This window comes from Stenella coeruleoalba, assembly GCF_951394435.1.
Source record: "Stenella coeruleoalba genome assembly, chromosome: 11".
Lineage (NCBI taxonomy): Eukaryota > Metazoa > Chordata > Mammalia > Artiodactyla > Delphinidae > Stenella > Stenella coeruleoalba.
The window spans coordinates 94,997,251-95,024,013 of NC_137157.1; the positions used below are offsets into that span (position 1 = coordinate 94,997,251).

Below are 26,763 nucleotides of genomic sequence, written 5' to 3' on the forward strand. Positions count from 1 at the left end.
TTGTGGCGAGTGGGGGCTATTCTTTGTTGTAGGTTGCAGAGCATGGGCTCCAGTAGTTGTGGCTCACCGGCTCTAGAGCGCAGGCTCAGTAGTTGTGGCTCATGGGCTTCGCTGCTCTGCAGCATGTGGGGTCTTCCCGGACCAGGGCTCGAACCCCTGTCCCCTCCATTGGCAGGCGGATTCTCAACCACTGCGCCACCAGAGAAGTCCCAAGGAAGAACTTTAAAACCTCAGTATTCAAGATAAATGTTTTCAAACGTTATTTTTCTTCCACATTGATATAATCCACTAGCTTTATTCAGATTTCACCAGTGTTCCATGTATTCAACTTGTGTTTATGTCTTTGCATGTGTGTTTAGTTATATGCAATTTTTCCATGTGTGTAGATTCAGATTCAATCACAGTCAAGATTCAGAGTGATTCCATCACAAGCTTCCATTTTATTTTATTTAAATTTTTTTTAAATTTTATTTTATTTGGCTGCACGGATCTTAGTTGCCTGACCAGCCATCAAACCCATGCCCCCTGCATTGGGAGTGCGAAGTCTTAACCACTGGACCACCAGGGAAGTCCTTAATCTTTATTTTATATTGGAGTATAGTTGATTAACACAAGCATTATTATTATTATTATTTTATTTGGCTGCACCAGGTCTTAGTTGCAGCACACGAGCTTCTCTCTAGTTGTGGTGAGCAGGCTCTAGAATGCACAGGCTTAGTTGCTCCGCAGCATGCGGGATCTTAGTTCCCTGACCAGGGATCGAACCCATGTCCACTGCATTGGACGGCAGATTCTTAACCACTGGACCACCAGGGAAGTCCCACAAGCATTATTTTTAAAAATCTAAATTAATGCAAAAAAATCCACGATGGACAAAATATCAAGATTTTAAATAAAGGCAGGATCAGTAAAAATGTTGAGCATTGGGTTAAATGGAGAGCACGTGTTGAAGAGGGGTGGAGGTGTTGTGAGTAGATCAGTTAGGAGATTTTAGAGCATTCCTTGCAGGAAGTAATGGTAGACTGTACCAGGGGCAGGGTGGACATGGAGCAATGTGGACAAATTCAACAGATGTTTACGAGGTTAAGTCCACATGACCTGGTGATAGACTGGAAATGGAAGATTGGGGAAAGTGAGGTTTCTAGGACAACTTCCAGGTTTCTGAATGCATGACCAGATGGCAGGGGTTGCCTTTTATAACAGAGAACACAAAATTGGGTAAAATGATATATACAGTGGACACTAGAGTGTACAGTGAGAAGAAGAAAAAGTTCAATGCTTTTATGTTGTTTTTTGGTTTTGGCCATGCCATGCAGCTTGCGGGCTCTTAGTTCCCTGACCGGCGATTGAGCCCGGGCCCTGGCAGTGAAAGGTCCTAACCACTGGACCATCAGGGAATTCCCAAAAAAGTTCAATGTTTAATTTTTAAAATTCCGACCTTAAATATATTGTTGTAGGAGGATCAGAGGAGACAAAACTTTCTGAGCTACATTGCAGAGGATAAGGCTACAAAGGAGACAAACAATAAATGTTGAGAGAAGTAGGAGGAAAACCAAGCTTCAAGGAATCCAAGAGCAAAACTAAGGTCTCACATCAATAAAAATGTTTCCATATTTGTATGAACAGCCACGTTCAAATACAGTAATATTTTTCAGCTAGTAAATTTTTTCTTCACTTATGTGGTTGCCTTAAGTAAACCTGTATGCTGTGTTTCACAAAGAGCACCAAGACTTACAGATCTCTGCCACCCAAAACTAGGCACATATAGTTTTTGTCTTAATGAAAATGAAATTTTATAATAAAGCATCATTAGTCTAATATACATATGCCGGTGGATATAATTACAGCATCTATTATTTTATACCTTAGAGAGGATTAATTAATGATGTCTTTTGGTGTTCCTGGACCCGATTCCAATGTCGGGGTGGGCAGGATGCATTTCCTCACACCCACAACAAGCACGTCTCGGGACATCCACTGGGTGTCTGGCAATTCACCTCAGTTCTGACGCTATCCACCCCAATTCCACGGTTTAAGAGCTCAGTCCTACAAGATCGCTCCCATGCCCCCGACTCTCCAATTTCAGAAGCCAGTTGCTACCTGGGCTTCTGATGGACCTGCTGTAGATTGCAGGTTCCCACAACCCCCTCCTTCGGTTTGATTAATTTGCTAGAGCAGCTCACAGAGCTCAGAGAGACATTTTACTTACTAGATTGCTGCTTTATTACAAAGGATATACCTCAGGACCAACCAGATGGAAGAGAGGCACAGGGCAAGGTCTGTGGGAAGAGGCTCCAAGCTTCTGCACCCTCTTCATGTGGCGATGCTCCCTGTACTTCCACTTATTTACCAACCTGGAAGCTCTCAGAACCCCTTTCTTTGGGACTTTTGGCGGGGCTTCATAGCAGACATGATTAAATCCTTGGCCATTGGTGAGTAATTCATCCTCCAGCCCCTCTCCCCTCCCCAGAGTGTATGCATGTTGTGTGTGTGTGTGTGTGTGTGTGTGTGTGTGTGTGTGTGTAAATCGTAATACACACACAGCCCATATCATAAATACAGGCTATTATTATAGGAGAAGTTTTAGTAAATATTTTCCTCCTTTTAAGTGATGAGCAAGCACGAGGAATATGATTTCCATAGGAAAGAAGTAATACAATTCATATAATATGGAAGAAATATATTTCGATGTTTTTTTCCTAATAAATTTATTTATTTTATTTTTGACTGTGTGGGGTCTTTGTTGCTGCAAGTGGGCTTTCTCTAGTTGTGGCGAGTGGTCTTCTCATTGTGCTGGCTTCTCTTGTTGTGGAGCACAGGCTCAGTAGTTGTGGTGCACGGGCTTAGTTGCTCCATGGCATGTGGGATCTTCCTGGACCAGGGCTCAAACCCCTTGTCCCCTGAATTGGCAGGCGGATTCTTAACCACTGAGCCACCAGGGAAGCCTATTTTGATGTTTTTGTTTTACATTTCTTTGTATGTCTCTAAAATGGGAAAAGAAGAAAGAAGGAACATATTTCCAGGATTTTTATAACTAGTTGACCCCAGAGAAGAACTCTGCAGAAAGAATGTTTTTCTTTACACTTTTCCAAGTATTTGAACCCAATATCTTCCTAATTGCTCCGCATGTTAGAGGGAGCAGATACTACTAATCTTGTTTGAACACATGGGGTTAACAAAGAAAAAGTAATTGACTTCTTTTGGACCAGTTTGACTAAGTGAAAGGGATAGACAATACGCTCAGAGAACCTTTTCTCTGATATCTATTTTACCGCTATTTTGACTATAAGACACCAATCTGTCCCTTCTTAATTTAGTATAAAAATGAGAGAAGGGCTTCCCTGGTGGCGCAGTGGTTGAGAGTCCGCCTGCCGATGCAGGGGACATGGGTTCGTGCCCCGGTCCGGGAAGATCCCACATGCCGCGGAGCGGCTGGGCCCGTGAGCCATGGCCTCTGAGCCTGCGCATCCAGAGCCTGTGCTCCGCAACGGGAGAGGCCACAACAGTGAGAGGCCCGCGTACTGCAAAAAAAAAAAAAAAAAAATGAGAGAAGATTACACAAAAAAGTTCTGAGAATAGTGCCAGACCCATAATAAACAATAAATGTTAGCTAATACTATATAATTTAATCATATCTTATATGTTATTATCATTTAATGGACCACTAAGAAAATAAAGATGAAAATAAACTATGATGCTTAGACTGTAAGACATATCCATCCAATTTCTGAGTTACTAAAACGTGAAATATAGAACTATTTTTAATATTATTACTCACCAACTAAGTTACTTTGTTTAAAATATTGCTTTAAAGTTGTCTTATATTGGACTTCCCTGGTGGTCAAGTGGTTAAGACTCCACGTTGCCACTGCAGGGGTCACAGGTTCGATCCCTGGTCAGGGAATGAAGATCCCATTTGCCGCGCGGTGCGGCCAAAAAAAAAAAAAAGTGGTCTTATTTTCCTCCTTTTTTTCCCTTGCCATATATTTCCTGTCTAAAGGAAACCCACCCAATGGCAGTTGGTTCCAAAATTGTCATAACCAAATTGAAATGTAATAAACAAATTAATCCACATGTCTCTTTTCCAGAATGGATCAATAAATAAAGGAGTAAAATGTGAAAACATATGTTGCCAATATAAGATGAATAATCCTGAAAGCAATGAAGAGGGAAACACTAAAAACTATGACTGATGGAATTAGAGAAAGTAAACACATCTGTGTCAGTTCTCATTTTAGTACTTTGTTTTCCTGCTCATACAGTTAGGATCATTATGGGATATGCCGAAAGGAATTTACTCTATCAGAATAAGTAGACTAGATACCAGTGCTTTTTCCTTTCCCGTAATGTGAAAAATTTTGGTCATGTCATTTGTCTTTTTGGTCGTAATTTTGGTCATGTCGTAATTTTGGTCATGTCATTTGTCTTTTTCCCATTTGGCTCTCTAACTGCTCCCTAACTAGTTCTTTATCATTTTTAACATCTATCTTTATCATTTTTAGCATCTGGCCCTAAGGAGAAGCCCTGGGACTCGTGGAAAGCATGAGTATTTCAGAATTTTGAAATCAATGAGGAATGGAAGGCAAATTCAAAAATGAGAAGCAGAAGCTTCAGGCTAAGATGAAGATGAGTCGCTGTGTCAGGCCAATCATCTGCTGAGAACAACTAGGAAAGCTGGATAAAACATAAAAACAACTATTTGAAAGCATCAGAGAGCTTTCATTGGAGCAAGGAATGTAAGGGACCGAGACCTCAGAGACAAGGGAAGTCTGAACATGGCATTTGCTGATTCTTAAACAATGCCTGAGAGTCTGGATATCTGCAAAGAGAGTGGCAACCAGGTGACTGATAAACTGAACAGAGTCTTCAGAAGTCTCACAGGGCAAGAGGGAAAAACTGGAGTTTAGGACCCAACAAACAGCACCCTAGGAATAAAAGAGAATTGAAAATAGACTCTTACTTCCTAAGGACTGACAGAAGCAAAAGTAAGTCTTTCTCTGGAAAAAGGTAAGACCATCTAGCACCTCATTTCTGCAATTTTTAAAAAGAAACTTAATTTTTTAGAATGGTTTTAGATTTACAGAAAAATTGAGAAGGTAGCACAGAGGATCCCCTGTATATATTATACATGCAGTTTCCCTTGTTATTAAGATCATATATTAGTGTGGTACATTTGCCACAATGAATGAACCAATAGGGATACATTTTTATCAACTAAGGCCAAATTGTATTCAAATTTCTTCAGTTTTGCCTAACGTTCTTTTTCTGTTCCAGGATTTAAGCAGGTTACGTCTAGTCCCCTTAGACTTCTCCAGATGATGACAGTTGATCAGACTTTCCTTGTTTCTGATGACCTTGACGGAGAAACATTGGGCATGTATTCCATAGAATGTCCCTCTGTTGGAATTTGTTTGATGTTTTTCTCATGATAAATTGGGCTGTAGATTTTGGAAAGGGAAACCAGAGGTAACATGACATTTTCATCGCAACACATGAAGGGTACATATTATCCACTTGCTCATTGCTGTTAATGGTGACCTTGATCACCTGGCTGAGGAAGTGATGGTCAGGTTTCTCCACCATAAAGTTACTCTTTTCCTCATTTTTACTGCACCCTTGGAAGTAAGTCCCTATGCACAACCCACATTATTTTTTTTAAGATATACAATTTTGGGGGGGCTTCCCTGGTGGCGCAGTGGTTGAGAATCTGCCTGCCAATGCAGGGGACACGGGTTCGAGCCCTGGTCTGGGAGGATCCCACATGCCATGGAGCAACTGGGCCCGTGAGCCACAACTACTGAGCCTGCACGTCTGGAGCCTGTGCTCCACAACAAGAGAGGCCGCGATAGTGAGAGGCCCGCGCACCGCGATGAAGAGTGGCCCCCGCTCGCCGCAAATAGAGAAAGACCTTGCACAGAAACGAAGACCCAACACAGCCAAAAATAAATAAAATTTAAAAAAAGAATAAAAGATAAACAAATTTTTTTCTTTTTTTTGGCTGTGCCACGCACGGCATGTGGGATCTTAGTTCCCCGACCAGGGATCGAACCCATGCCCCCTGCAGTGGAAATGCGGAGTCCTAACCACTGGAGCGCCAGGGAAGGCCCGGATTTGGAGCTCTTGATGTTCCTTTGACAGATTTCTGTGGCCCTCCCACCCCTCCCCAACCACCACCTGTTGCTCCTGGGCAGAGACTATAAAAACCTGCATATGAATAAAGAGAAAAAGACACATACAGGTAATATCAATGAATCATTCCATGAACAAAACAGTTATTACTTCTGCCAGTGTACTGACTAGACTGCATTTACTCGGAGAATACACAGATTTTTCCCTTGTATAGGGCATTTCGAATTTTGATTCCCATCCTTAAAGAGACATGTCAAGAATGGAAGTAGTTGAACAGGATTATGATTTGAACCCCTCGGGGAAAGCTATTGATGCGCAGGGAAATAGACAACAACATGGGAGAGGCTTGAAACATGGTCCAGGAGTGTTATACTCAAATTATTAAGTATGTGTTTATTACCCAGAACCACTGTTTCTATGTGGGATAATAAGTATTCTGAGATATTTGTCCTCAACAATCTTTCATTATCATGCAAAAGCTTTTAGCATTATGTTGAGACTAGCTCTGTCTTGATAGATTATGAATATTTCCCAGAAGTGGAAAAGGGGAAAAGTGTGTATGGTTGAGCCTTGAAGATCATTAACTGAGAGGCAATAATATTTTACTCAGGAAAAGTATGAGAATTTTTGGATATGTTGGAAATACCCCTATTGATCTTCCTTGATGATGAATTTGATGATGAAGTAAATAACTACTAGGCCTGAGGTGAAAGCTTTGCTGGTGGTATTTAGGATTGACTAGTTACAGAGGAATAAACCCTTTCAGACACCTAACCTTGACACCTAACATAACCCCAACCCAATCCCATCAAAGCCAAATACCTGGGCAACTGTGGTTCACACAGCGAGTGTTAGTTACTCTTCAAACAAAACTATTTTGGAGGACAGCTATACCTATCAAAATGTAAAACATGCCTGTCATTTGAGGAAATTATGCTCCTTCCATAAAACTATCTTAAACATGTGCAAAAAGGACTCATTTCAAGTATTTTCGTTTCAGCGTACTTTGTAATAGGAGTATTATAAAGTGAATGTTTTAACAAGGTAAAGTATTTTTATATTGTGGAGTTACCTTCTGAACTTGTAGAAATGAGTTAGACTTTCCAGAACGAATTGGGCAGCGTACCCGTAACATTTGTATTTCTATTTTTTAAAAGTTATATATAAAAATGCTTTTAAGAAGTAAATCAAGCTGATTTACTTCTCTCTTTTTTATTTATTTATTTATTTATTTTTGGCTGTGCCATGTGGCATGTGAGATCTTGATTCCCCTGCATTGGGAGCACAAAGTCTTAACCACTGGACTTCCAGGGCAGTCCCTCACATCTATCTATTGAATGGAGAAGACTCTTACAACCTAACTTATCAGCACTTGTACTGTACTTGTACTCTGACTTTTCTCCTGTTACAACAGACAACCTCTCTGTACTCCTAATGCTAAATTCAGCATTTGTGCATTGGATCCCATCGCCTCCTGCGTAGTCAAGTACGTTGCTCTAACAATCCTCCCCTATCTTCTTCTTTATCAGTTTTTTCCTCTCTGTGGATTATAATCTATGAACATCAATTTTGTTCTCATTTCTTCCATTCTAAATAGGCCTCCTCTTAAAACTCTTTCACCATCAGCTACTGCCCTGTGTCCTTGCTCCTCTTCACAGTAAATTCCTCAAAGACTTCAGTAGTCCTTGCCGCTATCACAGTCCAACATGAGCACCCTTGGAGAGGTGGCTTTCCACATGACCAAGACCTAGGCTTCTTCTAGCATGTGTGCTGCTATTTTCTAGGTTGTAAGAGTCTTCTCCATTCAATGGATTGATGCAGAAAGAGAGAAAGGATCATGCATGGGAAGGTTTTTAGAGCCCAAAATGGAAGTGGTGTCCATCACTTCCGTTCACATTTCATTGGCCAGAATCAATCACATGATCATCTTTAACTTCAGGGAAGGCTAGGAAATGTACCGCAGCGATGTACCCCCAAAGAAGAAAACACAGATATTGGTGAAATTAGCAACAGGTGTCTTATCCCCATTATCCAGGCTGCTTTAAAAAGGGCAAGACCCTTGTGTTAGCAACAATTTTCCATACCTTTCCACAACCTCTAATCCTCTAATCCCTCAACATTCTCTCTCTCCTTTAGGGCCATCTTGCTGCATTCCCCTCCTTAACCATGGCCTATAATTACAACCACTCTTGCAGATAGTTTAGCATCCTGGCCTTCCTCTTTCAGTCATTTCTACTACATAAAAATCCATCCCTGGGACTTCTCTGGTTAAGACTGGTTAAGACTCCATGTTCCCAATGCAGGGGGCCTGGGTTTGATCCCTGGTCAGGGAACTAGATCCCACATGTGGCCACAAAGATCCTGCCACAACTAGGACCTGGCACAGCCAAATAAATAAATAAATATTTTAAAAAATCCATCCCTCCAGATCAGTCTGTAATCCCACCAACCCAGGGGTCAACCTTAACCATATTTATTGCGGGATGACTAGAAATTCCACTTGTCCTGATATGAAGCTATATAACACAGGCATTCATGATTTTATACTGTTGTCAATAAGGTTATATTATTACCAAGCTTATTTAACTTCCAGTTTATAGAAAACATAGGGAATATAAGAATAAGCTATATGATATCAGGAGGAAATGACCAGAAAAAATCCAAACTATGAGACATTAAAGAGTATCCAGTCTCTTCAGCATGCAAACACACTGTCCTAGATGACAAGAGACTTGAAGGATGTTACAGACAAATGTAATGCCTGGTTTTAGATGGGATACTGGATTGGATGGTGGAGCTGCTGGACCAGGGATTCTGAACATGATCAAGCTCCAAGAAATGGATGGAGATAACAACCTTCGTCAAGATTGAGGAGAAGTGGTCTGATTTCCATTGTTTCCTGACTCACTGAAACCAAATATTTCAGATGAGATAGAAGCAGTAACTAGAATGATTGTTGAAAAACCACTGGACTCCTGCAGCTCCCATGAAGCACTTCATTTCTTGGTCAACTGAAACAGACATGGGCAGAATTGTCAACTACTAACCATTAAAAACGACCCTAGGAGATAGGTAGGTACTCATTTCCCTCTGCCAACCCCCTAGCCACCATCTACCCCAAGGTCTTTTTTTTTTCTTCCTCATCTGGTCATTTGTATCCCTGAATATTTCTTCCTTATTGTTGTTGTATACTTAGGTGTTATGACTGCATATAGCAGTTAGTGTGGTTTGGTTTTTCAGCTTCTCATTCTTGAAATGAAGTCTCATTGGCCCTCCTCTGGGCCAATCTTAAGAAATATGTCTTGAAAGTCAGGACAGATCTTTTTTGTTTTTTTAATATTATTTATTAATTTTGCTGCACTGGTTCTTAGTTGTGGCACGTGGGATCTTCATTGCCACGTGCAGGATCTTTAGTTGCGGCACGCAGGATCTAGTTCCCTGACCAGGAATCGAACGCAGGCCCCCTGCATTGGGAGCATGAAGTCTTAACCACTGGACCACCAGGGAAGTCCCGGAAGTCAGGACAGACCTTGTCTAGCCAATGCTGATACCATGTAAGATACCAGCAAGTGTCTCTATCTTTTCCTGGGGTCAACATGACTTCAATCTTCTTTCTCTAGAGAGATTGCACCAATAGTCAGTCAGTGACACAGGAAAAGAAGGTCTGTCTAGTCCAGTGGTTCTCAAATTTGGCTACACATTGGTGTCATCAGAAGGAGCTTTAAAAAACACAGACCCCTGGGATCTACACCCCCCCCCAAATTCTGATTTAATTGGTCTCTGGACATCAGGATTCCTTAAAGTTACTCAAGTGATTCTGGTGTTGAGAACCACTGATCTAGTCTAGTGCTTTTCAAACTTTTATGAATCACCCAGGGATCTTGTTAAAATGCAGACGCTGATTCACTAGGCATGGGGTGGGACCCAATTTTGAGATTGTCTCATATGAACACAATTACATCAAGAATTTCAATTCTCTCATTTTCTAGAGCAACTGGGGAAAAAATTAACAGCGTAAGGAATTTTAATGCCTACTATCAGATATCCCCAGAGGGCTCAAGAATTCTGTGTTAATAGCTTGTTTGTATGCTGACGGGAAAGATCAAGTTCTGAGGGAAATAGTGATGATGCAACCGAGGGCAATGAGAATTCCCAGAGTTATGACCTTGAGCAGTTAGGGAGGATGAGATTAAGTGCAAAACAGAGGTTCTGGCCTTCCAAAGAAGTGTGGACATGTCATGCAAGGACCGTTTTATGATGCAGAATTGTACCGGCTTTTTAAAAATGTTTTATCAATAGATCAATCTATCAATTGGTCGGATAAATAGGTATATCAGAGAGTTTTTTTAACAGTTGGACTGGAGAAAGAAAATTTTTGATTCTCCAACTGAGAAATGAGCAAATGGTGGTTCTGCATTTTGTACTGAATGCTGAGATTCATAGATAATTGCTTGAGAAAAAAGATGATCCTGCACCTCTGTGTACAGAACTCTCCTTGACGCCGTTGGTGCCTCTCTGCTAAAACAAGAACCCGGGCAGGGGGCTGCTTAGAACTGATCAGCAGCCACAGATCTATTTGCTTACAGTTTGCTTCTCAGATACACTCATTATTTCTGTTAATGGTATTTCTGGCAAGATAGCTCCAAAGCTTTGTATCTTAAATTTAATTCATGTCAGTTAATAAAAACATGACCTTGGGCTTCCCTGGTGGCACAGTGGTTGAGAGTCCGCCTGCTGATGCAGGTGACACGGGTTCGTGCCCCGGTCCGGGAGGATCCCACATGCCGCAGAGCGGCTGGGCCTGTGAGCCATGGCTGCTGAGCCTGCGCGTCTGGAGCCTGTGCTCCGCAACAGGAGAGGCCACAACAGTGAGAGGCCCACGTACCGCAAAAAAAAAAAAAAAAAAAAAAATGGTACCAGTTTCCAGAAAAAAAATCCTGCCTATGAATTTAAAAAGTATTTAGAAAATTCTCACCCATTCTAAAGGTTAACTGTGATTCCTATGCTTCTTGTTTTCTGGAGAAAGTTCACCAGTCTTGCAAGTATCTCTCTTTTCTCACTACAGTGTAAGCTCTACCAGTTCTGATCCCTGTCTTCCTTGTTCACTAATGTATCCCAAAGACCTAGAAGATTGCCAAGCACATAATGGGCCTTTAGCAAGGACTTGAATGAATTAATCAATAATGACTTCTAATGCAGTCCTGTCCTCTTGCCAGATTTAGGAATTTGCAATAGTGACAGTATCGACCAATAGGTTTTCCCTGGAAGTTTCCTTCATTTTTTAGTGTCAATATCATGTACATAAAAGCTCTCTTTTTCCTTTTACTTCTCTTTTTGATCTCTGGCTCCCCAAGGCTGAAATGAGCTTGGACTACTCCCCTCTCTCTTATGAACAATTATACTGCATCGAAAAACGCAAAGCTTCCAAGCTTTGCTTCCAAGCAAAGTCCTGCACGTGTGTTGCTCACAGGCCCGATGGTCCTTCCACACACGTGTTCATTTCCCTGCCTCACTGTTTCCTGTGTCCGTCTCCTATCCTGTCATTTCTTTTTCTTTTTTAAAATTAAATTAAATTAAATTTATAATTTAATTTAATTTTCCACTCTTTTTTAGATTCTTTTTCCATACAGGTCATTACAGAGTATTGAGTAGAGTTCCCTGTGCTGTACAGTAGGTCCTTATTAGTTATCTATTTTATATATAGTAGTGTGTGTATGTCAATCCCAATCTCCCAATTTATCCCTCCCCACTATCCTGCGGTTTCTTAGGAGAGTGACCCCTACCTGTCAGAGAGACATCCCCAACCTGTTCCCAAAGGTACTCTGAGCAGAAAATCTTCCCCCAAACTATCAGAAAGGTACCTTGAATTGCTGGAATCTGTCCAGTAAATTCACAGCTGAAGGAAATGTCTCCAAGTTGAAGCCAAAGAACTGAGTTAGACTAAGAAGTTTTTTTTTTTTTTTTTTGGTGGTAAGCAGGCCTCTCACTGCTGTGGCCTCTCCCGTTGCGGAGCACAGGCTCCGGACACGCAGGCTCAGCGGCCATGGCTCACGGGCCCAGCCGCTCCACAGCATGTGGGATCTTCCCGGACCGGGGCACGAACCTGTGTCCCCTGCATCGGCAGGTGGACTCTCAACCACTGCGCCACCAGGGAAGCCCGATTTTTTTTAAAATTTCAATTAAAATGCTTATTAGAACAACGTAGAACAGACATAATTACAAAATATACGATAGTATTTTAAATTGAAAAAGCATTAATGACTGCAATGGATTGAAAAATATCAAATATATATAATTCTTTTTTTCTTTTTGGTTGAAATGGTAAGTTTACTGTATATTTTACCACAAATTTTTTAAAAAGTTTTTAAAATAAGGCATTTGTTGAGTGTAAAGCCATCTCTAATTATCTTAGAAAGCACCTGGTATAGATTTGTTTCAAATACATAAAATTCTTGAGTTCATAATGATAATACTAATAACAAAGCCCATTGATTGTTACTAGGGCACCAATATACTTTTAGTGATTTGGATTAAATGAGGCAGACTTTCTACCACTTGCCACTGTGATACTCCTACTATGTGTTAGGGTCAGGCTAGGTCCAGGGGGTTCACAGTGAATAAACTATATCCATCTTCTTAAGTTAGCTCAGCTTGGCAGCCTGCATAATATCTAGCTTGGGGGACCGAGATTCCTTGAAATCTACACTTTTTGGCTGGTGACTTCACCTTTTTTGGCTCTTCATCTAGGATTGCTAGACAGTTACCTCTTCTAATCTAACTAAAGCCAGTGAAGTTTGTAATTCACTGGACGTGTGAAATGCCTCGTCACCTTTGAACACCCCACTGTAGATCCAATTTTAGGAATTCCTCAAGCCACTAATCACTGGCAGAGATGAAGGACTTCCATGGTAATTTGGTAACTTCCATGGTCAGTTAGCAGTGGGGCTGTCCATGGTGGCACAACTGATGCCCCTCACCCTTTAGCCTGTCCTTGTAACTCCTAGGAAGTGACATAAAGAAAGAAAGAGAAGAACAAGTTTTGAAGATGTGTGAAAAGTTCTTGAGATGATTCATGAGGGCATTATGCTAAGTGAACTAAAAGTCAGACAGAGAAAGACAAACACTGTATGATGTCACTTATATGTGGAATCTAAAAAATACAACAAACTAGTGAATACAACAAAAAAGAAACAGACTTACAGATATAGAGGACAAACTAGTGGTCACCAGTGGGGGGATGGGGGAGGGGCAAGATAGGGTTGGGGGAATGAGAGGTACAAATACTGGGTGTCAGATAGGCTCAAGGATGTATTGTACAACACGGGGAATATAGCAGATACTTTGTCATAACTATAAATGGAAAGTAACCTTTCAAAACTGTGTAAATGTTTTTAATTTTTTAAAAAAATAAAGGGGGGTTTGATAGGTCTAACCCCCCGACACACACAGTTCAGGTATTACTATACAATTTATACATAAGAAGACAAACAGATGGCATAAACTTATCCAAGTTCACAAAAGCAAGTCAATAATATTTGAATCCATGGCCTTACCTCTTGACTGGGTTCCGGGCCATTATATAAATGGTAGAGTTTTAAATGGTTAGAGGGTTGTTTGAAAGGACTAATAAAAATTAAGTAAGATTCTTCCTCTGAAGAACAAGTGAACAAAAAACCTAATCAAAAAATGGTCAGAAGATTTAAATAGACATTTCTCCAAAGAAGACATACAGATGGCCAAAATGCACATGAAAAGATGATCAACATGGCTAATTATTAGAGAAACGCAAATCAAAACTACAATGCAGTATCACCTCACACCAATCAGAATGGCCATCATCAAAAAGTCTACAGGGACTTCCCTGGTGGCACAGTGGTTAAGACTGCACTCCCACTGAAGGGACCCAGGTTCGATCTCTGGCCTGGGAACTAGATCCCACATGCATGTCACAACTAAGAGTTCACATGCCACAACTAAGGAGCCCGCCTGCTGCAACTAAGACCCTGTGCAACCAAATAAATAAATTAATTTTTTAAAAAAGTCTACAAACAATAAATGCTGGAGAGGGCATGGCGAAAAAGGAACCCTCCTACACTGTTGGTGGAAATGTAAATTGGTACAGCCACTATGGAAAACAGTATGGAGGTTCCTCAGAAAACTAAAAATAGGGCTACCATATGATCCTACAATCCACTCCTGGGCATATATCCAAAGAAAACCATAATTCGAAAAGAGACATGCACCCCAATGTTCATTGCAGCAGCATTTACAATAGCTAAGACATGGCAGCAACCTAAGTGTCCATATGTCCATTGACAGAGGAATGGATAAAGAAGATGTGATGTATACACACACACACACACACACAAATACACACACACAATGGAATATTACTCAGCCATAATAAAGAATGAAAAATGCCATTTGCAGCAACATGGATGTACCTAGAGATTATCATACTGAGTGAAGTAAGCCAAACAGAGAAAGAGAAATATCATATGATATTACTTATATTTGAAATCTAAAAAAAATGATACAAATGAAATTATTTATAAAACAAATAGAGTCAGACATAGAAAACAAACATATGGTTACCAAAGGGAAATGGAAGGGAGGGATAAATTGGGAGTATGAGATTAACAGATGAACACTACAACAAGGTCCTACTGTATAGCACAGGGAACTATATTCAATATCTTGTAATAATGCATAATGGAAAAGAATGTGTATATATATTGTGAATCACTTTACTGTTCACCTGAAACAAACATTCTAACCCTCCCCGCCACCCCAGCCTCTGATTAAATTGCTCTAAGATGTAGCCCAGGTGCCCACAGGCGATTCTAATGTGCATCAATGGTTGAGAACCACTGGTGTAAGGATGCTCTGCTGCTGTAGATGTGGGTGTCTGGGGGTGGGGAGGATATGAGGGAGTGTCTGCTGCTCACGTTACCTAGGGAGTCATTAGATCCTCTGCACAATGCACACTAGATAATCTTACAGTAGCTGCATGTCCAATCACTAGATAATCTGTACAGTAGCTGCATGTCCAATCAATACACTCTCATAATCATCTGAGACAGAGATCAAATCATAAAGAGTATTTTCATACCACATTACAAAATCGATTTATATCCTTTGTTTGCTGGGAAATTTTCTACTTAGCTGAGGAAAAATCTAACCCTTAATATTACCCTCATTTCTTCCTTTAAAATTCTCCCAGAATTGGGTAACTGGGTATGCTAGATGCACTATATGCATAGCCTATTTTTTGCTATTTATTTGTATTACACCAGTGGTCCTGTACATTATAAGCAAAACAATAAAAATTAAAAGAATCACTTCCAGGGCTTCCCTGGTGGCGCAGTGGTTGACAGTCTGCCTGCCGATGCAGAGTACACGGGTTCGTGCCCCAGTCCGGGAGGATCCCACATGCCGTGGAGTGGCTGGGCCCGTGAGCCATGGCCGCTGAGCCTGCGCGTCCGGAGCCTGTGCTCCGCAACGGGAGAGGCCACAACAGTGAGGGGCCCGCGTACCGCAAAAAAAAAAAAAAAATCACTTCCAGCAGAGACTTCTGGCTGTGTGTGTCTGAGGATCTGCTGCCGCCGGAGCTGCAGTCAGTTTGCCCGGGGGATAGTGTCCCTGCTGAGACTCATGCTGCAGCCGTGTCCCGGTACCTGGGCCCCTCTCCCTCTCCCTCTCCCCCGCAACAAGTCTCTCTTTGTAAGGAACATGGCCGATGATACCAGGTCTGAAGATTTACAACATGAATTCGGTCATTATGGTCCTGTAGTTGCTGTGTACGTTCCACTTGATTTCTACACTCACCCCCAAGAGGATTTGCATGTGTTCAATTTGAGGATGTTCGTGATGCCGAAGATGCTTTACATAATTTGGACAGAAAATGGATTTGTGGACACCAAACTGAAATACAGTTTGCACAGGGGGATGGGAAGACTCCAAATCGGATGAAAGCCCGGGAAGGGAGGAAATGTGTATAGTTCATCGCTCTATGATAATTATGACAGATATAGACGTTCTAGAAGCCAAAGTTAGAAAAGAAGGCGGTCAAGAAGTCAGTCCTTTGATTACAACCACAGAAGATCTTACAGTCCTAGAAATGGACCGACTGGAAGACCACGGTGTAGCAGAATCCACTCCAACAATGATAGGCCAAACTGCAGCAGGAGTATCCAGTACAGTTCTGCTTACTATGCTTCAAGAAAGATCTGAGAAGGCAGAGACAGAACCAAAAAAGAGCAGATCAGGCGACCAAAGGGTGGGTGGAAAGTGTTCAGTATGAATACTGTGCGAATATTTGGACTCCGGTCTGGAAAGATAAAAGAATGTTATCGAAACTACATGGAATCATTGAAAGTAAGCATTTTAGGACAAATAAAAGGTAACTTGGGGTGGTGGTGGTGGGATGAATTGGGAGATTGGGATTGACATATATACACTAATATGTATAAAATAGATAACAAATAAGAACCTGCTGTATAAAAAAACAAATAAAAAATTAAAATTTAAAAAAAAGGTAATTCAACTTTGTACTTGTGGAAACTAATCCTAAATCTGATTCGGTTTATATTGATTCATGGGTAGCAGGTCTATGTTAAATTACTGGAAACTAGGACGTCTGGGACTTCCCTGGTGGTCTAGTGGTTAAGACTCCGTGTTCCCAATGCAAGGGGCACGGGTTGAATCCCATGTCGGGAAACTAAGATCCTGTGTGCTGCGTAGCACAGCCAAAGGAAAAAAAAAAGTCCCTGAGTCATCACTCTCATTTATTGATTCACTCAGCAATACTCCCATTAATTCAGTATTCATTGTTTTTTAAAAAAAAGTATTTCGGGACTTCCTTGGTGGCGCCGTGGTTAAGAATCCGCCTGTCAGTGCAGGGGACATGGGTTCGAGCCCTGGTCCGGGAGGATCCCACATGACGCGGAGCAACTAAGCCCATGGGCCACAACTACTGAGCCTGCGCTCTAGAGCCCGCAAGCCACAACTACTGAGCCCACGTGCCACTACTGAAGCCCGCACGCCTAGAGCCTGTGCTCCGCAACAAGAGAAGCCACCACAGTGAGAAGCCCATGTACCGCAATGAAGAGTAGCCCCTGCTCGCCACAACTAGAGAAAGCCCATGCACAGCAATGAAGACCCAACGCAGCCAAAAATAAATAAAGTATTTAATTTTGCATCAGATATAAAAGATACTCTGGGTACTATAATTAGATTATTTTGAGGCAGACAGAAAGCTGTTATCCCAACTGATTTAGTATGTTCTGTAATCAAGAAAATGTTCACCGAATTATACTTTTTAGTGTTTTTTATGTACATTTTATAGGGGACATGTTCTGTGTATAGTGAATAAATAAATTTTATAGTATCACACACACACAAAAATAATCACTTCCATATCTATCTGCCAGAAAAAAACCCTATTTTAATATTTTGGTATATAATCTAGACTTCCCAACACAGTTTGCTGATTACCTAAGTGGTAAATAAATATTTATGGAATTAATATATTTTTTAATAAAATTGCATCATAATGCAAATAATTTTTTTGTATATGTACATCTCATTATTAAAGATTTTGTTTCTTTGGGGCTTCCCTGGTGGCACAGTGGTTGAGAGTCCGCCTGCCGATGCAGAGGACGCGGGTTCGTGCCCCGGTCCGGGAGGATCCCACATGCCGCGGAGCACCTGGGCCCGTGAGCCATGGCCGCTGAGCCTGCGCGTCCGGAGCCTGTGCTCCGCAACGGGAGAGGCCACAACAGTGAGAGGCCCGCGTACCGCAAAAAAAAAAAAAAAAATTTACCTAATCAAAACCCAGAATAAACCCCCCAGGAGGTTCCATTAACTCTCATACTCTAATCCCAAATCCCTAACTGTCTTCTCTAACACTGACTGCAGCCTCATTTTTGGTCACTGCCTTGTCAATAAATGTACTGGAAAAGAAACCAGAAGAAGGTAAGAGAACAAGTCTTACTTTTATCTGGAGAAATAACTTTCTAGGCAGAGCAAACAGCAAGTGCAAAGGGCTCAGTGGGGACCATGCTTGGCTTGTTAACTGAAAAGCAAGGCAGCCAGAGGGGACGGAACAAAATGAGTGAAGGCAAGTGTTAATAGGAGTCAGAAACGTAGCAAGGGATCAAGCCGGATTTTTTTGACAGGTTGAGTTTGGACCAAGACTAAAGAAGCAGAGTCACGATGCTGAGGTTCTTGACTCAATCAACTGGACTAATGGAATTGGCTTTACTTGAATGGTGAGGACTGAGGGTGGGGCAGGGGTCAGTGCAGGGCATCATGGTTGAGGTTGGGAGTTTTAAGTTTGACTTATGACCTATTAGACGTCCAAGTAGGGATACTGAATTGGGAGTTTGGATATATATAAACCTGGAGATTAAAATCCAGACCTAATCACTGTGTGGGTGGTAGCAAAATCCTTGTGATTAGATTTCCGTGCTTGGACAGTATATATAGGAGCTCAGAGCTCTCGGGCTTTAGCTTTGAGAGACATAGTAGGTCTAAAGTCAGGGAGAGGTAGAGAGAAGGAGAAGGAAGAAGCAAAGAAAACTCCCAAGGAACAGCCATTGACATAGAAGGAATCTCGGGAAAGGATTGGGTCCCGGGAGCCACGAGAAGAAAGCCTTTAAAGTGGAGAGATCTCCGGATACTTCAAGTAAGAGAGGGCTGGGAAATGATCGCTAGAGTTTTGTAATGTTAAGATCATTAACTGGTGACTTTGACAAGAGGGGTGTCCATGGGATGTAAAAGCCTGACTGGAGTAAGTTCAAGAGACAATGAGTGAAATAAATCACCAACATGCAAACAGCAAAGAGAGAGAATGCTTTAAAAGGGTTTTCCTGTAAAAGAAAACAAAAATGGGGTGATAGCAATAGAGCCTTGTGGGATTCAAGGGACTTTTTTCTTTCCTAACCTGGTAATAATTACAGTATGTTTATATTGTGGATGGAAATGACAGAGGAGGGGGGGGAAGGATGTAACTAATGATTTGAACCTCACACATTTGAAGTTGCAAATTTTAAAATAGAATTAGTAACCTTGGATTTAAATTTTTTTAATTAGTTAATTTATTTATTTTTGGCTGTGTTGGGTCTTCATTGCTGCCCGCGGGCTTTCTCTAGCTGTGGTGTGCGGGGGCTACTCTTCGTTGTGGTGCGCAGGCTTCTCATTGCAGTGGCTTCTCTTGTTGTGGAGCACGGGCTCTAGGCGAGCAGGCTTCAGTAGTTGTGGCACGTGGGGTCTGGTAGTTGTGGCGCATGGGCTTAGTTGCTCCGCGGCATGTGGGATCTTCCTGGACCAGGGCCCAAACCCGTGTCCCCTGCATTGGCAGGTAGATTCTTAACCACTGCACTACCAGGGAAGTCCCTTAAGGTATTTTTTGATGTAATTAAAATCCATATCAATTGACTTGAAGTAATAAGATTAGCCTAGATAATCCAATAACCCTGATCTAATTAACTAAGGCTTTAAGAGTAGAGTTGAGGCTTCTCTGAAGAGAACAAATTCTGTCTGTGGAGAGCAGCTTCATCGGTGCCAAAGAGTGCCAGCCTGCCTTTTCTGACGGCTGCCGCAAGAACTTCAGACTTGCCTAGACAGTTCCCACAATCCTGTAAGCCAATTCCTTGCTGTAAATCTCTACTACACATCTCCTACTGGCTCAGTTTCTCTAGTTGATCCCTGATTGATAACACAGGGTAATTAATACTGATCTCTTAGAGTGAGCTGGAAATGTTCCTTTCTCTTCTGTATTTGGGAAGGGTTTAATTATTATTTTCATCTTAGTAGAATTTCCCAGCGAAGTCCTCTGCTTATGTGAACACTTATCAGATACGCTGTTCAATCTAAGAAATTTATTCTGCTGTAAGTGTTCATTTGATTTATCTCAAATATATCTGGGATGTCATTTCACATCAGTACTTATTGACCTACTTCCTAGTGTTTTCATTGCTGCCTTGTATTCCATGGCATAATACACGAGGCTTTTTAGTGTAGATCCTAACGACAAATCTTCCCAGCAGTGCGAGCGTGGGCTGCTCTTTTTCTTGTTTTTCAGGGACTGGGATAGACTGGATAAACCCAGGACTGAGGAGCTTGGGTTCTCTCTGTGCCCCTCCTGTTCTCCAAGGGCCACATCCCCTTGTAAGTTCTCAAGCCTTCTGTGTTTCCTTGGTTTTCTTCACTCTGTCTCATGTTATGTAAACCTTGACCTTTGGAATTTTGTTGAGGAAAAGCAAATGAAACAAACAAAACACAAATGCCTGGGACTGGAGTTGCCTGACCCTATTGCAGTCAGTTACCACAGGCATCCTCAGTGAACAGTAAATTTTCTCTGCTCATACTTACGGATTTCAGTGATAACAGTAGGTTCAGCTGCAGCAGAACTGAACAGCTGAACAGGAAGAGAGGCTTTATTATACAGAGAATACGTAATCTTCTGAGTCACAAATGGGGAATGAGCGTGTGTGTGTGTTATATATTTTTTTCTGTCTGCCAGCGCCTGGTAGGTGAAGTTAAGCAGGCTGTGTAGACTGTAGCTGATTCGGGAAACCAGATTCCATCTAAAGGGGGCAAGTCCTCCTCAGGTCCAGACAGTGGCTGTTCACCTGGGGGTTTAGGATCACTCATAACAGCTTTTATTTTTCACGTCAAAATTTGAATTTTAACATTGAGCCTCTTGATTTTTTTTTTTTTTTTTTTTTTTTGCGGTACGCGGGCCTCTCACTGTTGTGGCCTCTCCCGTTGCGGAGCACAGGCTCCGGACGCGCAGGCTCAGTAGTTGTGGCTCACAGGCCCAGCCGCTCCGCGGCATGTGGGATCTTCCCAGACCAGGGCACGAACCCGTGTCCCCTGCATCGGCAGGCGGACTCTCAACCACTGCGCCACCAGGGAAGCCCAAGCCTCTTGATTTTTAAATGTTGGCTGTAATTCAAGATTTTGCTTGAAAAAGAACATTTTACAATATAAACAAACTATGTGTTTGCTGCCTTCTGCCCACAATGGCCAATTTTCAGCCTCTCACTTAGTGATCTCATTAATTTCCTGGTTTCAGTGGTCTTCAAAGGGCAGTAGATTCATCCCGTCCAGAGTAGACTTGGGATCTTCTCCACTAAATCACTGTCTGCAGGGGACACTGCTCTGTCTCCCTGGATGGAGCCAGAAACCTGGTGGTCAGTGGCCTCACCCCCTCCCTCCCCACCAGCCCCCAACCTTCAATGGACCCTCAGTATCTCTCGGTGATGCTCACTCCTCCACCCCTCCCCCTCCCTCCCCCTACAGCCCACATCCACTATCAGCCTAATACCTGTCTTCCTACTGCCCCCTTGTCCCCAGTGGCTCCCTTCTCAGCCATTCTCCCTCGGCAGCCACAATCTCTTTCAAAGAAAATCATTTTATGTTAATTCTCTGCTTAAACTATTAGAAAATCTCACCTTTGTTCTTAGCTCAAAAACCAAAACCTTTCACTGTACCTAGAGACAATTGCTTGGCCCATGTATAAGTGTTGAGATTATAGTTAAATGAATAAATATGTAGCAGGAAAAAAATTAATAAAATCAAGAAAGAGAAAATTCTAACTTGAATGGAAGATTCAATGAATGAAGAGGCGTAGCAATAGCATATAAAAATACAAGGCATTTGATCTTAGTCACTAATTTGGAGACAAAATTTGTTTCAGAATTATTGCTTTTGATCTCTTGAGTGCCAAAGGTTAAAGAGACATGTGATTAGATTTTGACAGAATGTATTAGTTGTCTGGAGAAAGTATAGTTTTTCCTAATTTTTAAAAAGAGTAATAATTTTATCTGAGTATACATGCAGCATGTGATCATTATAGAGAAGCATCTCAATTGGCCAGTGAAATCACCTCTGGGACATAGGACTCAAATTACAACAAAAGTAGACAGTAGAACTGTCCTCCTATTATCTACGCAGGAAAAGGCATATTCTTATCAAGAAAGATCAGTTTTAAGTACTAAAGCTTTGAAAAGAAGGGGGAACAGATCATAATCCTGTTTCTCTTCCTAAACAGGCAGCCAGGGTAGAGGACGGCGAGGGCCCTGACGGGCGTCAGCATGGACCTGGACCAGGTCGACTTCGGGAGCGCGGCAGAGTTGGGCGGCCAGCAGGAGGGGGGCGAGGCACAGGGAGAAGAGGACGCCCAGGTCCAGCAAGAATGCCTGCAGAAATTTTCTACCAGGGATTACATCATGGAACCCTCCATCTTTAACACTCTGATGAGGTATTTTCAGGCAGGAGGTTCTCCGGAGGAGGTGATCCGGCTCTTATCAGACAACTACACAGCTGTGGCCCAGACAGTCAACTTGCTGGCCCAGTGGCTCATTCAGACAGGGGTTGAACCAGTGCAGGTTCAGCAAACCGTGGAAAACCACTTGAAGACTTTATTGATGAAACAGTTCGACCCCCGCAAAGCAGATTCTATCTTTACTGAAGAAGGAGAGACCCCCGTTTGGCTTGAACAAATGATTGCACATTCCACGTGGAGAGATCTTGTTTACCAACTGACTGAAGCGCACCCAGACTGTTTGATGCTGAACTTCACGGTCAAGCTGATTTCCGATGCAGGATACCACGGGGAGATCACCGGCGTGGCGGCAGCCTGCCAGCAGTTGGAAGTGTTTTCTAGAGTTCTCTGTACCTCTCTGGCTACACTTTTGGATGGAGGAGAAGATAACCTTGCAGAAAATCTCCCTCAGTTTGCTAAGATGGTGTGCCACGGGGAGCACACGTACGTGGTGGCCCAGGTCCTGATGTCCGTGCTGGCCCAGGAAGGGCAGGGGGGCTTGGCCGTGCGCAGGATTGCACAGGAGGTGCAGCGCTTCGCCCAGGAGAGAGGCCACGATGCCAGTCGGATCTCTCTCGCACTGGGCACAGCTGCCTCCTACCCCCGGCTGTGTCAGGCCCTTGGGGCGATGTTGTCCAAGGGGGCCCTGAATCCGGCCGACGTCACTGTCCTTTTCAACCTGTTTACCAGCGTGGACCCGCCTCCAGTTGAACTCATCCGGGTGCCGGCCTTCCTGGACCTCTTCATGGACTCACTCTTTAAACCAGGGGCCAGGATCAACCCGGACCACAAGCACAAGTACATCCATATCTTAGCATATGCAGTGAGCGTGGTGGAGGCCTGGAAGAAGGACAGGCGTGTGAGCGTCAATCAAGGCGAGCTGAAGTCAACGGCCAAAGCTGTTGAAACTGTTCACAGTTTGTGTTGCGCTGAGAACAAAGGGGCTTCTGAACTCGTGGCCGAGCTGAGCACCCTCTATAAGTGTATCAGGTTTCCAGTGGTGGCCATGGGTGTGCTCAAGTGGGTGCATTGGAGCGTATCAGAGCCGAAGTACTTCCAGCTGCAGACCCACTGCACCCCCGTGCACCTGGCGCTGCTGGACCACATCAGCGCCTGCCACCAGCTCCTGCACCCCCAGGTCCTGCAGCTGCTGGTGAAGCTCTTGGAGACGCAGCATTCCCAGCTGGACGCGATGGAGCAGCTCAAGCTGAAGAAGACTCTCCTGGACAGGCTGGTGCACCTGCTGAGCCAAGGCTACGTACTCCCTGTGGTCACTTACATCCGCAGGTGTCTGGAGAAGGGGGACACCGACGTTTCCCTCATTCGCTACTTTGTGACCGAGGTGCTGGATGTGATCGCACCTCCCTACACCTCTGACTTTGTGCAGCTTTTCCTCCCCATCCTGGAAAACGACAGCATCGCTGGCACCATTAAAATGGAAGGTGAACAGCACCCTGTGATGGAGTTTATAGCTCACTGCCGGTCTCACTTCGTGCTGGTGGACTGATACAGGCATCCTCCAGAGCTGGAGCAGAACATTCCAGGAGACCCACTGCGGAAAAACCCTTTCCAGAAGTCATCGATGAAGAGGCCCAGTCAGCATCCTGGCAATGGGCTCTGGAGGAGGAGGTGGAGAACTTTTGCAAAAAGGAAAATGTTAGCAATGCAAGTGGAGAACTACAATTAGGAACAGTCCCCTTTCCTTGTAAATCCAGGGCTACCCCTAAAATCCTGTTTTCGGTATTCATTTCCCCCAATATTGGAACTAGGTTCCCATTATCCTTCGTGATGTAGCCAACGGGCAGCCCCAGGGTGGTGGAAATTCAGAAAATGGGGCACTTAGATGAACTATTTTCAAAGTTGACTTAAGTTTTCTCACAAGACCTGAACAGTCAGTTCGTATTGCTGTGAATGCTTTCATTCTCCAAGAACAGATAAAAGCCTTTCTGTGGGTGAAACATGTAGATCCCAGTGTTATGTTGTTCTCGTAAATTAGACACTCGTCCTCAAAATAAAAAAATAAATAACTAAAAGTTTTCAAGGCATATGAAATAGCTGCTGTCACCCCAGAGTCAAGAGGCAGGATTAAGCGTAAGTCCGTCACCAGCGTGAGGGATTTTCCTACGTGCGTAACTGAGCACACACCACTGAACCCACACAGGCAAGTCTAAGTGTGAGACAGGCCGGGACCTGGGACCCTTTGCTGCAGGGCTCGCACCTGGACACACCTCTCCTCCAGCAACAAAATACAAAGAAACTATAAGGGGCTAAAAATCACTGCATGCGTGTATCGTTGGGGCAAATTATGGACAACAAGATACAAAAAGACCGAAACCCCAACTGCCACTTCTGAAGAGCTGGGAGCAAAAACAGGGTGTCCGGAGCAAAAGCGGGGTACTGCGCATGCCCCCTGCACTCACCACCACCAAAGGGGCGGGCATACCCCTAAAGCAGCCCTCTGGCCTGACCCCTGGACACACCTCTACCTTCGCCCCATAGAAGGAACCATCTCGCCCCCTTGGGGAGCAAGCCAGTGAGCAGGGGAAACTTGTTCTCACTCCCTCCTGCTGCAGCAGGGGCCCCCATAAAGCCTTGCCTGAATTTCTTGTTCAGGCTTATTATCAATTTCTATTGACTGAGGAAACCAAGAACCCCAGTCGGTAACAAGGGCAGGTGAACAAAGACTTTCAAGGAAATATTTACTGTCTCTATTGTGAATTATCAGGAGACAATTACTCTATTTGATACTTGGAGAGATCTAGATGATGGGCAACAATGACACATTGAAATTAGAGTCATTGTAACCAATCCAGTGCTGGACAGTGGTCATCGAAATTTTAGTAATAAACATATTCTTGGTACTTTATATTATTTATTTATTTATTTTGCTGTAAGCATGTTACTTGGTAACATTTTTATTATAAATAATACTTATTATACTTGGAACTTCAATAACTTTAATGTCCTTTTTTTCCAATCAGAGACTTTCTAGAAAATAGAAAATTCAGTCATTTATTTATGAGCTTTTGAATGTGTTTCTATAACAATAAACTACATTTTCAGAACTTTTCTTAGGTAAAACTGTCTGGTGCTGAGAAGTTTATCTCTGAAATTCAAGCAGAGCCTCTGGGAGAGAAGACCTAGAGAAACACAACCATGGACCTATGTCAACAAGGGCTGGAAGCTGGTGACAACGTCACAAAGTCAGAAAGTTGGAGTCAGGGTGAATTAAGTAGAAATGAAATAATAAGCAAATTCATTGCCTCTTATCTTAGACACTATTCTTACACCTATAACCAAATCACAGAAACTCATTACTAATTCACTTTTAATTTTTAGGCCACACAGGCACATCTAGTTCACCGAGTAACTGGATTCCCCTGAACTACAATGCAAATCAATCTTCGGAGGATGGCATCAAAGACCTGAGCTTGGAAGAAATCATGAATTCAATACTACAAATTTTAGCCCAAGATACACAATATATGGACCATCTGCCACATCTTCAGGGCACAAAGAGACATGAAAAAGGCTTCCTAAACAACTCAGATGCTCCTCAGTCTGCAGGTATTCCATGGAATTATTAATATGATACTTTTCACTAATGTATTTAAACATGCACTGCTATTGCATGAGGGTCAAAGAACATGGAAATATACAGCATAAAATGCAAAAGTCACACTCCCCCTTCATCAGACATTTAATTTCATTCCCCTTTTGTAACCACAGTCACACTGTATGAGTGTCATTCAAACTCTCCTTCCATACCTGCACAATCATTTAAGTACATAATTTTTACATACACAAGATTATAATTTTGAAAACTTGAAATCTGTATAGAATTCTTAAAGTAGGTATAAAATACTTAGGCAATCTTCCAGTGATGAACAATAGGTTAAAAAAAGTAACATTAACTGTAATGTTACAATAAACATACCTTTCCATACAACTTTAACATCAGTGTGATTTTCACAATTCATATGCATGAACCATCTTACACCTATAGTTTTTTTTTTGCGGTACGTGGGCCTCTCATTGCTGTGGCCTCTCCCGTTGCGGAGCACAGGCTCCGGACGCGCAGGCTCAGCGGCCATGGCTCACGGGCCCAGGCACTCCACGGCATGTGGGATCTTCCTGGACCAGGGCACGAACCCGTGTCCCCTGCATCGGCAGGCGGACTCTCAACCACTGCGCCACCAGGGAAGCCCATACCTATAGTTTTTGAACTTTCTGAAATGTGCTGACCTTCACCCACTATGGCTAAAATCAGACCTTGTTATCTCGTGTATTTCACAACAGAA

General features: G+C 42.7%; 2 protein-coding genes and 1 pseudogene across 3 annotated transcripts in view; 2 read left to right on the top strand and 1 right to left on the bottom strand.

The window, feature by feature from the left end:
* The window catches only part of LOC307194977 (growth/differentiation factor 3-like), a 171,765-nt gene that overhangs the window by 86,197 nt on the left and 58,805 nt on the right, over positions 1-26,763 (bottom strand). The window lies entirely within an intron of this gene.
* On the top strand, positions 15,784-16,362 carry LOC307194433 (serine/arginine-rich splicing factor 10-like; annotated as a pseudogene). Its single transcript has one exon. The product of its transcript is annotated as a serine/arginine-rich splicing factor 10-like (transcript).
* On the top strand, positions 22,233-23,969 carry LOC307194181 (negative elongation factor C/D-like; the record flags this gene model as incomplete). The annotated part of the gene is made up of 1 exon (XM_079937077.1): positions 22,233-23,969. The coding sequence occupies one exon, from the start codon at positions 22,233-22,235 to the stop codon at positions 23,967-23,969; it is 1,737 nt and encodes a 578-aa protein (XP_079793203.1).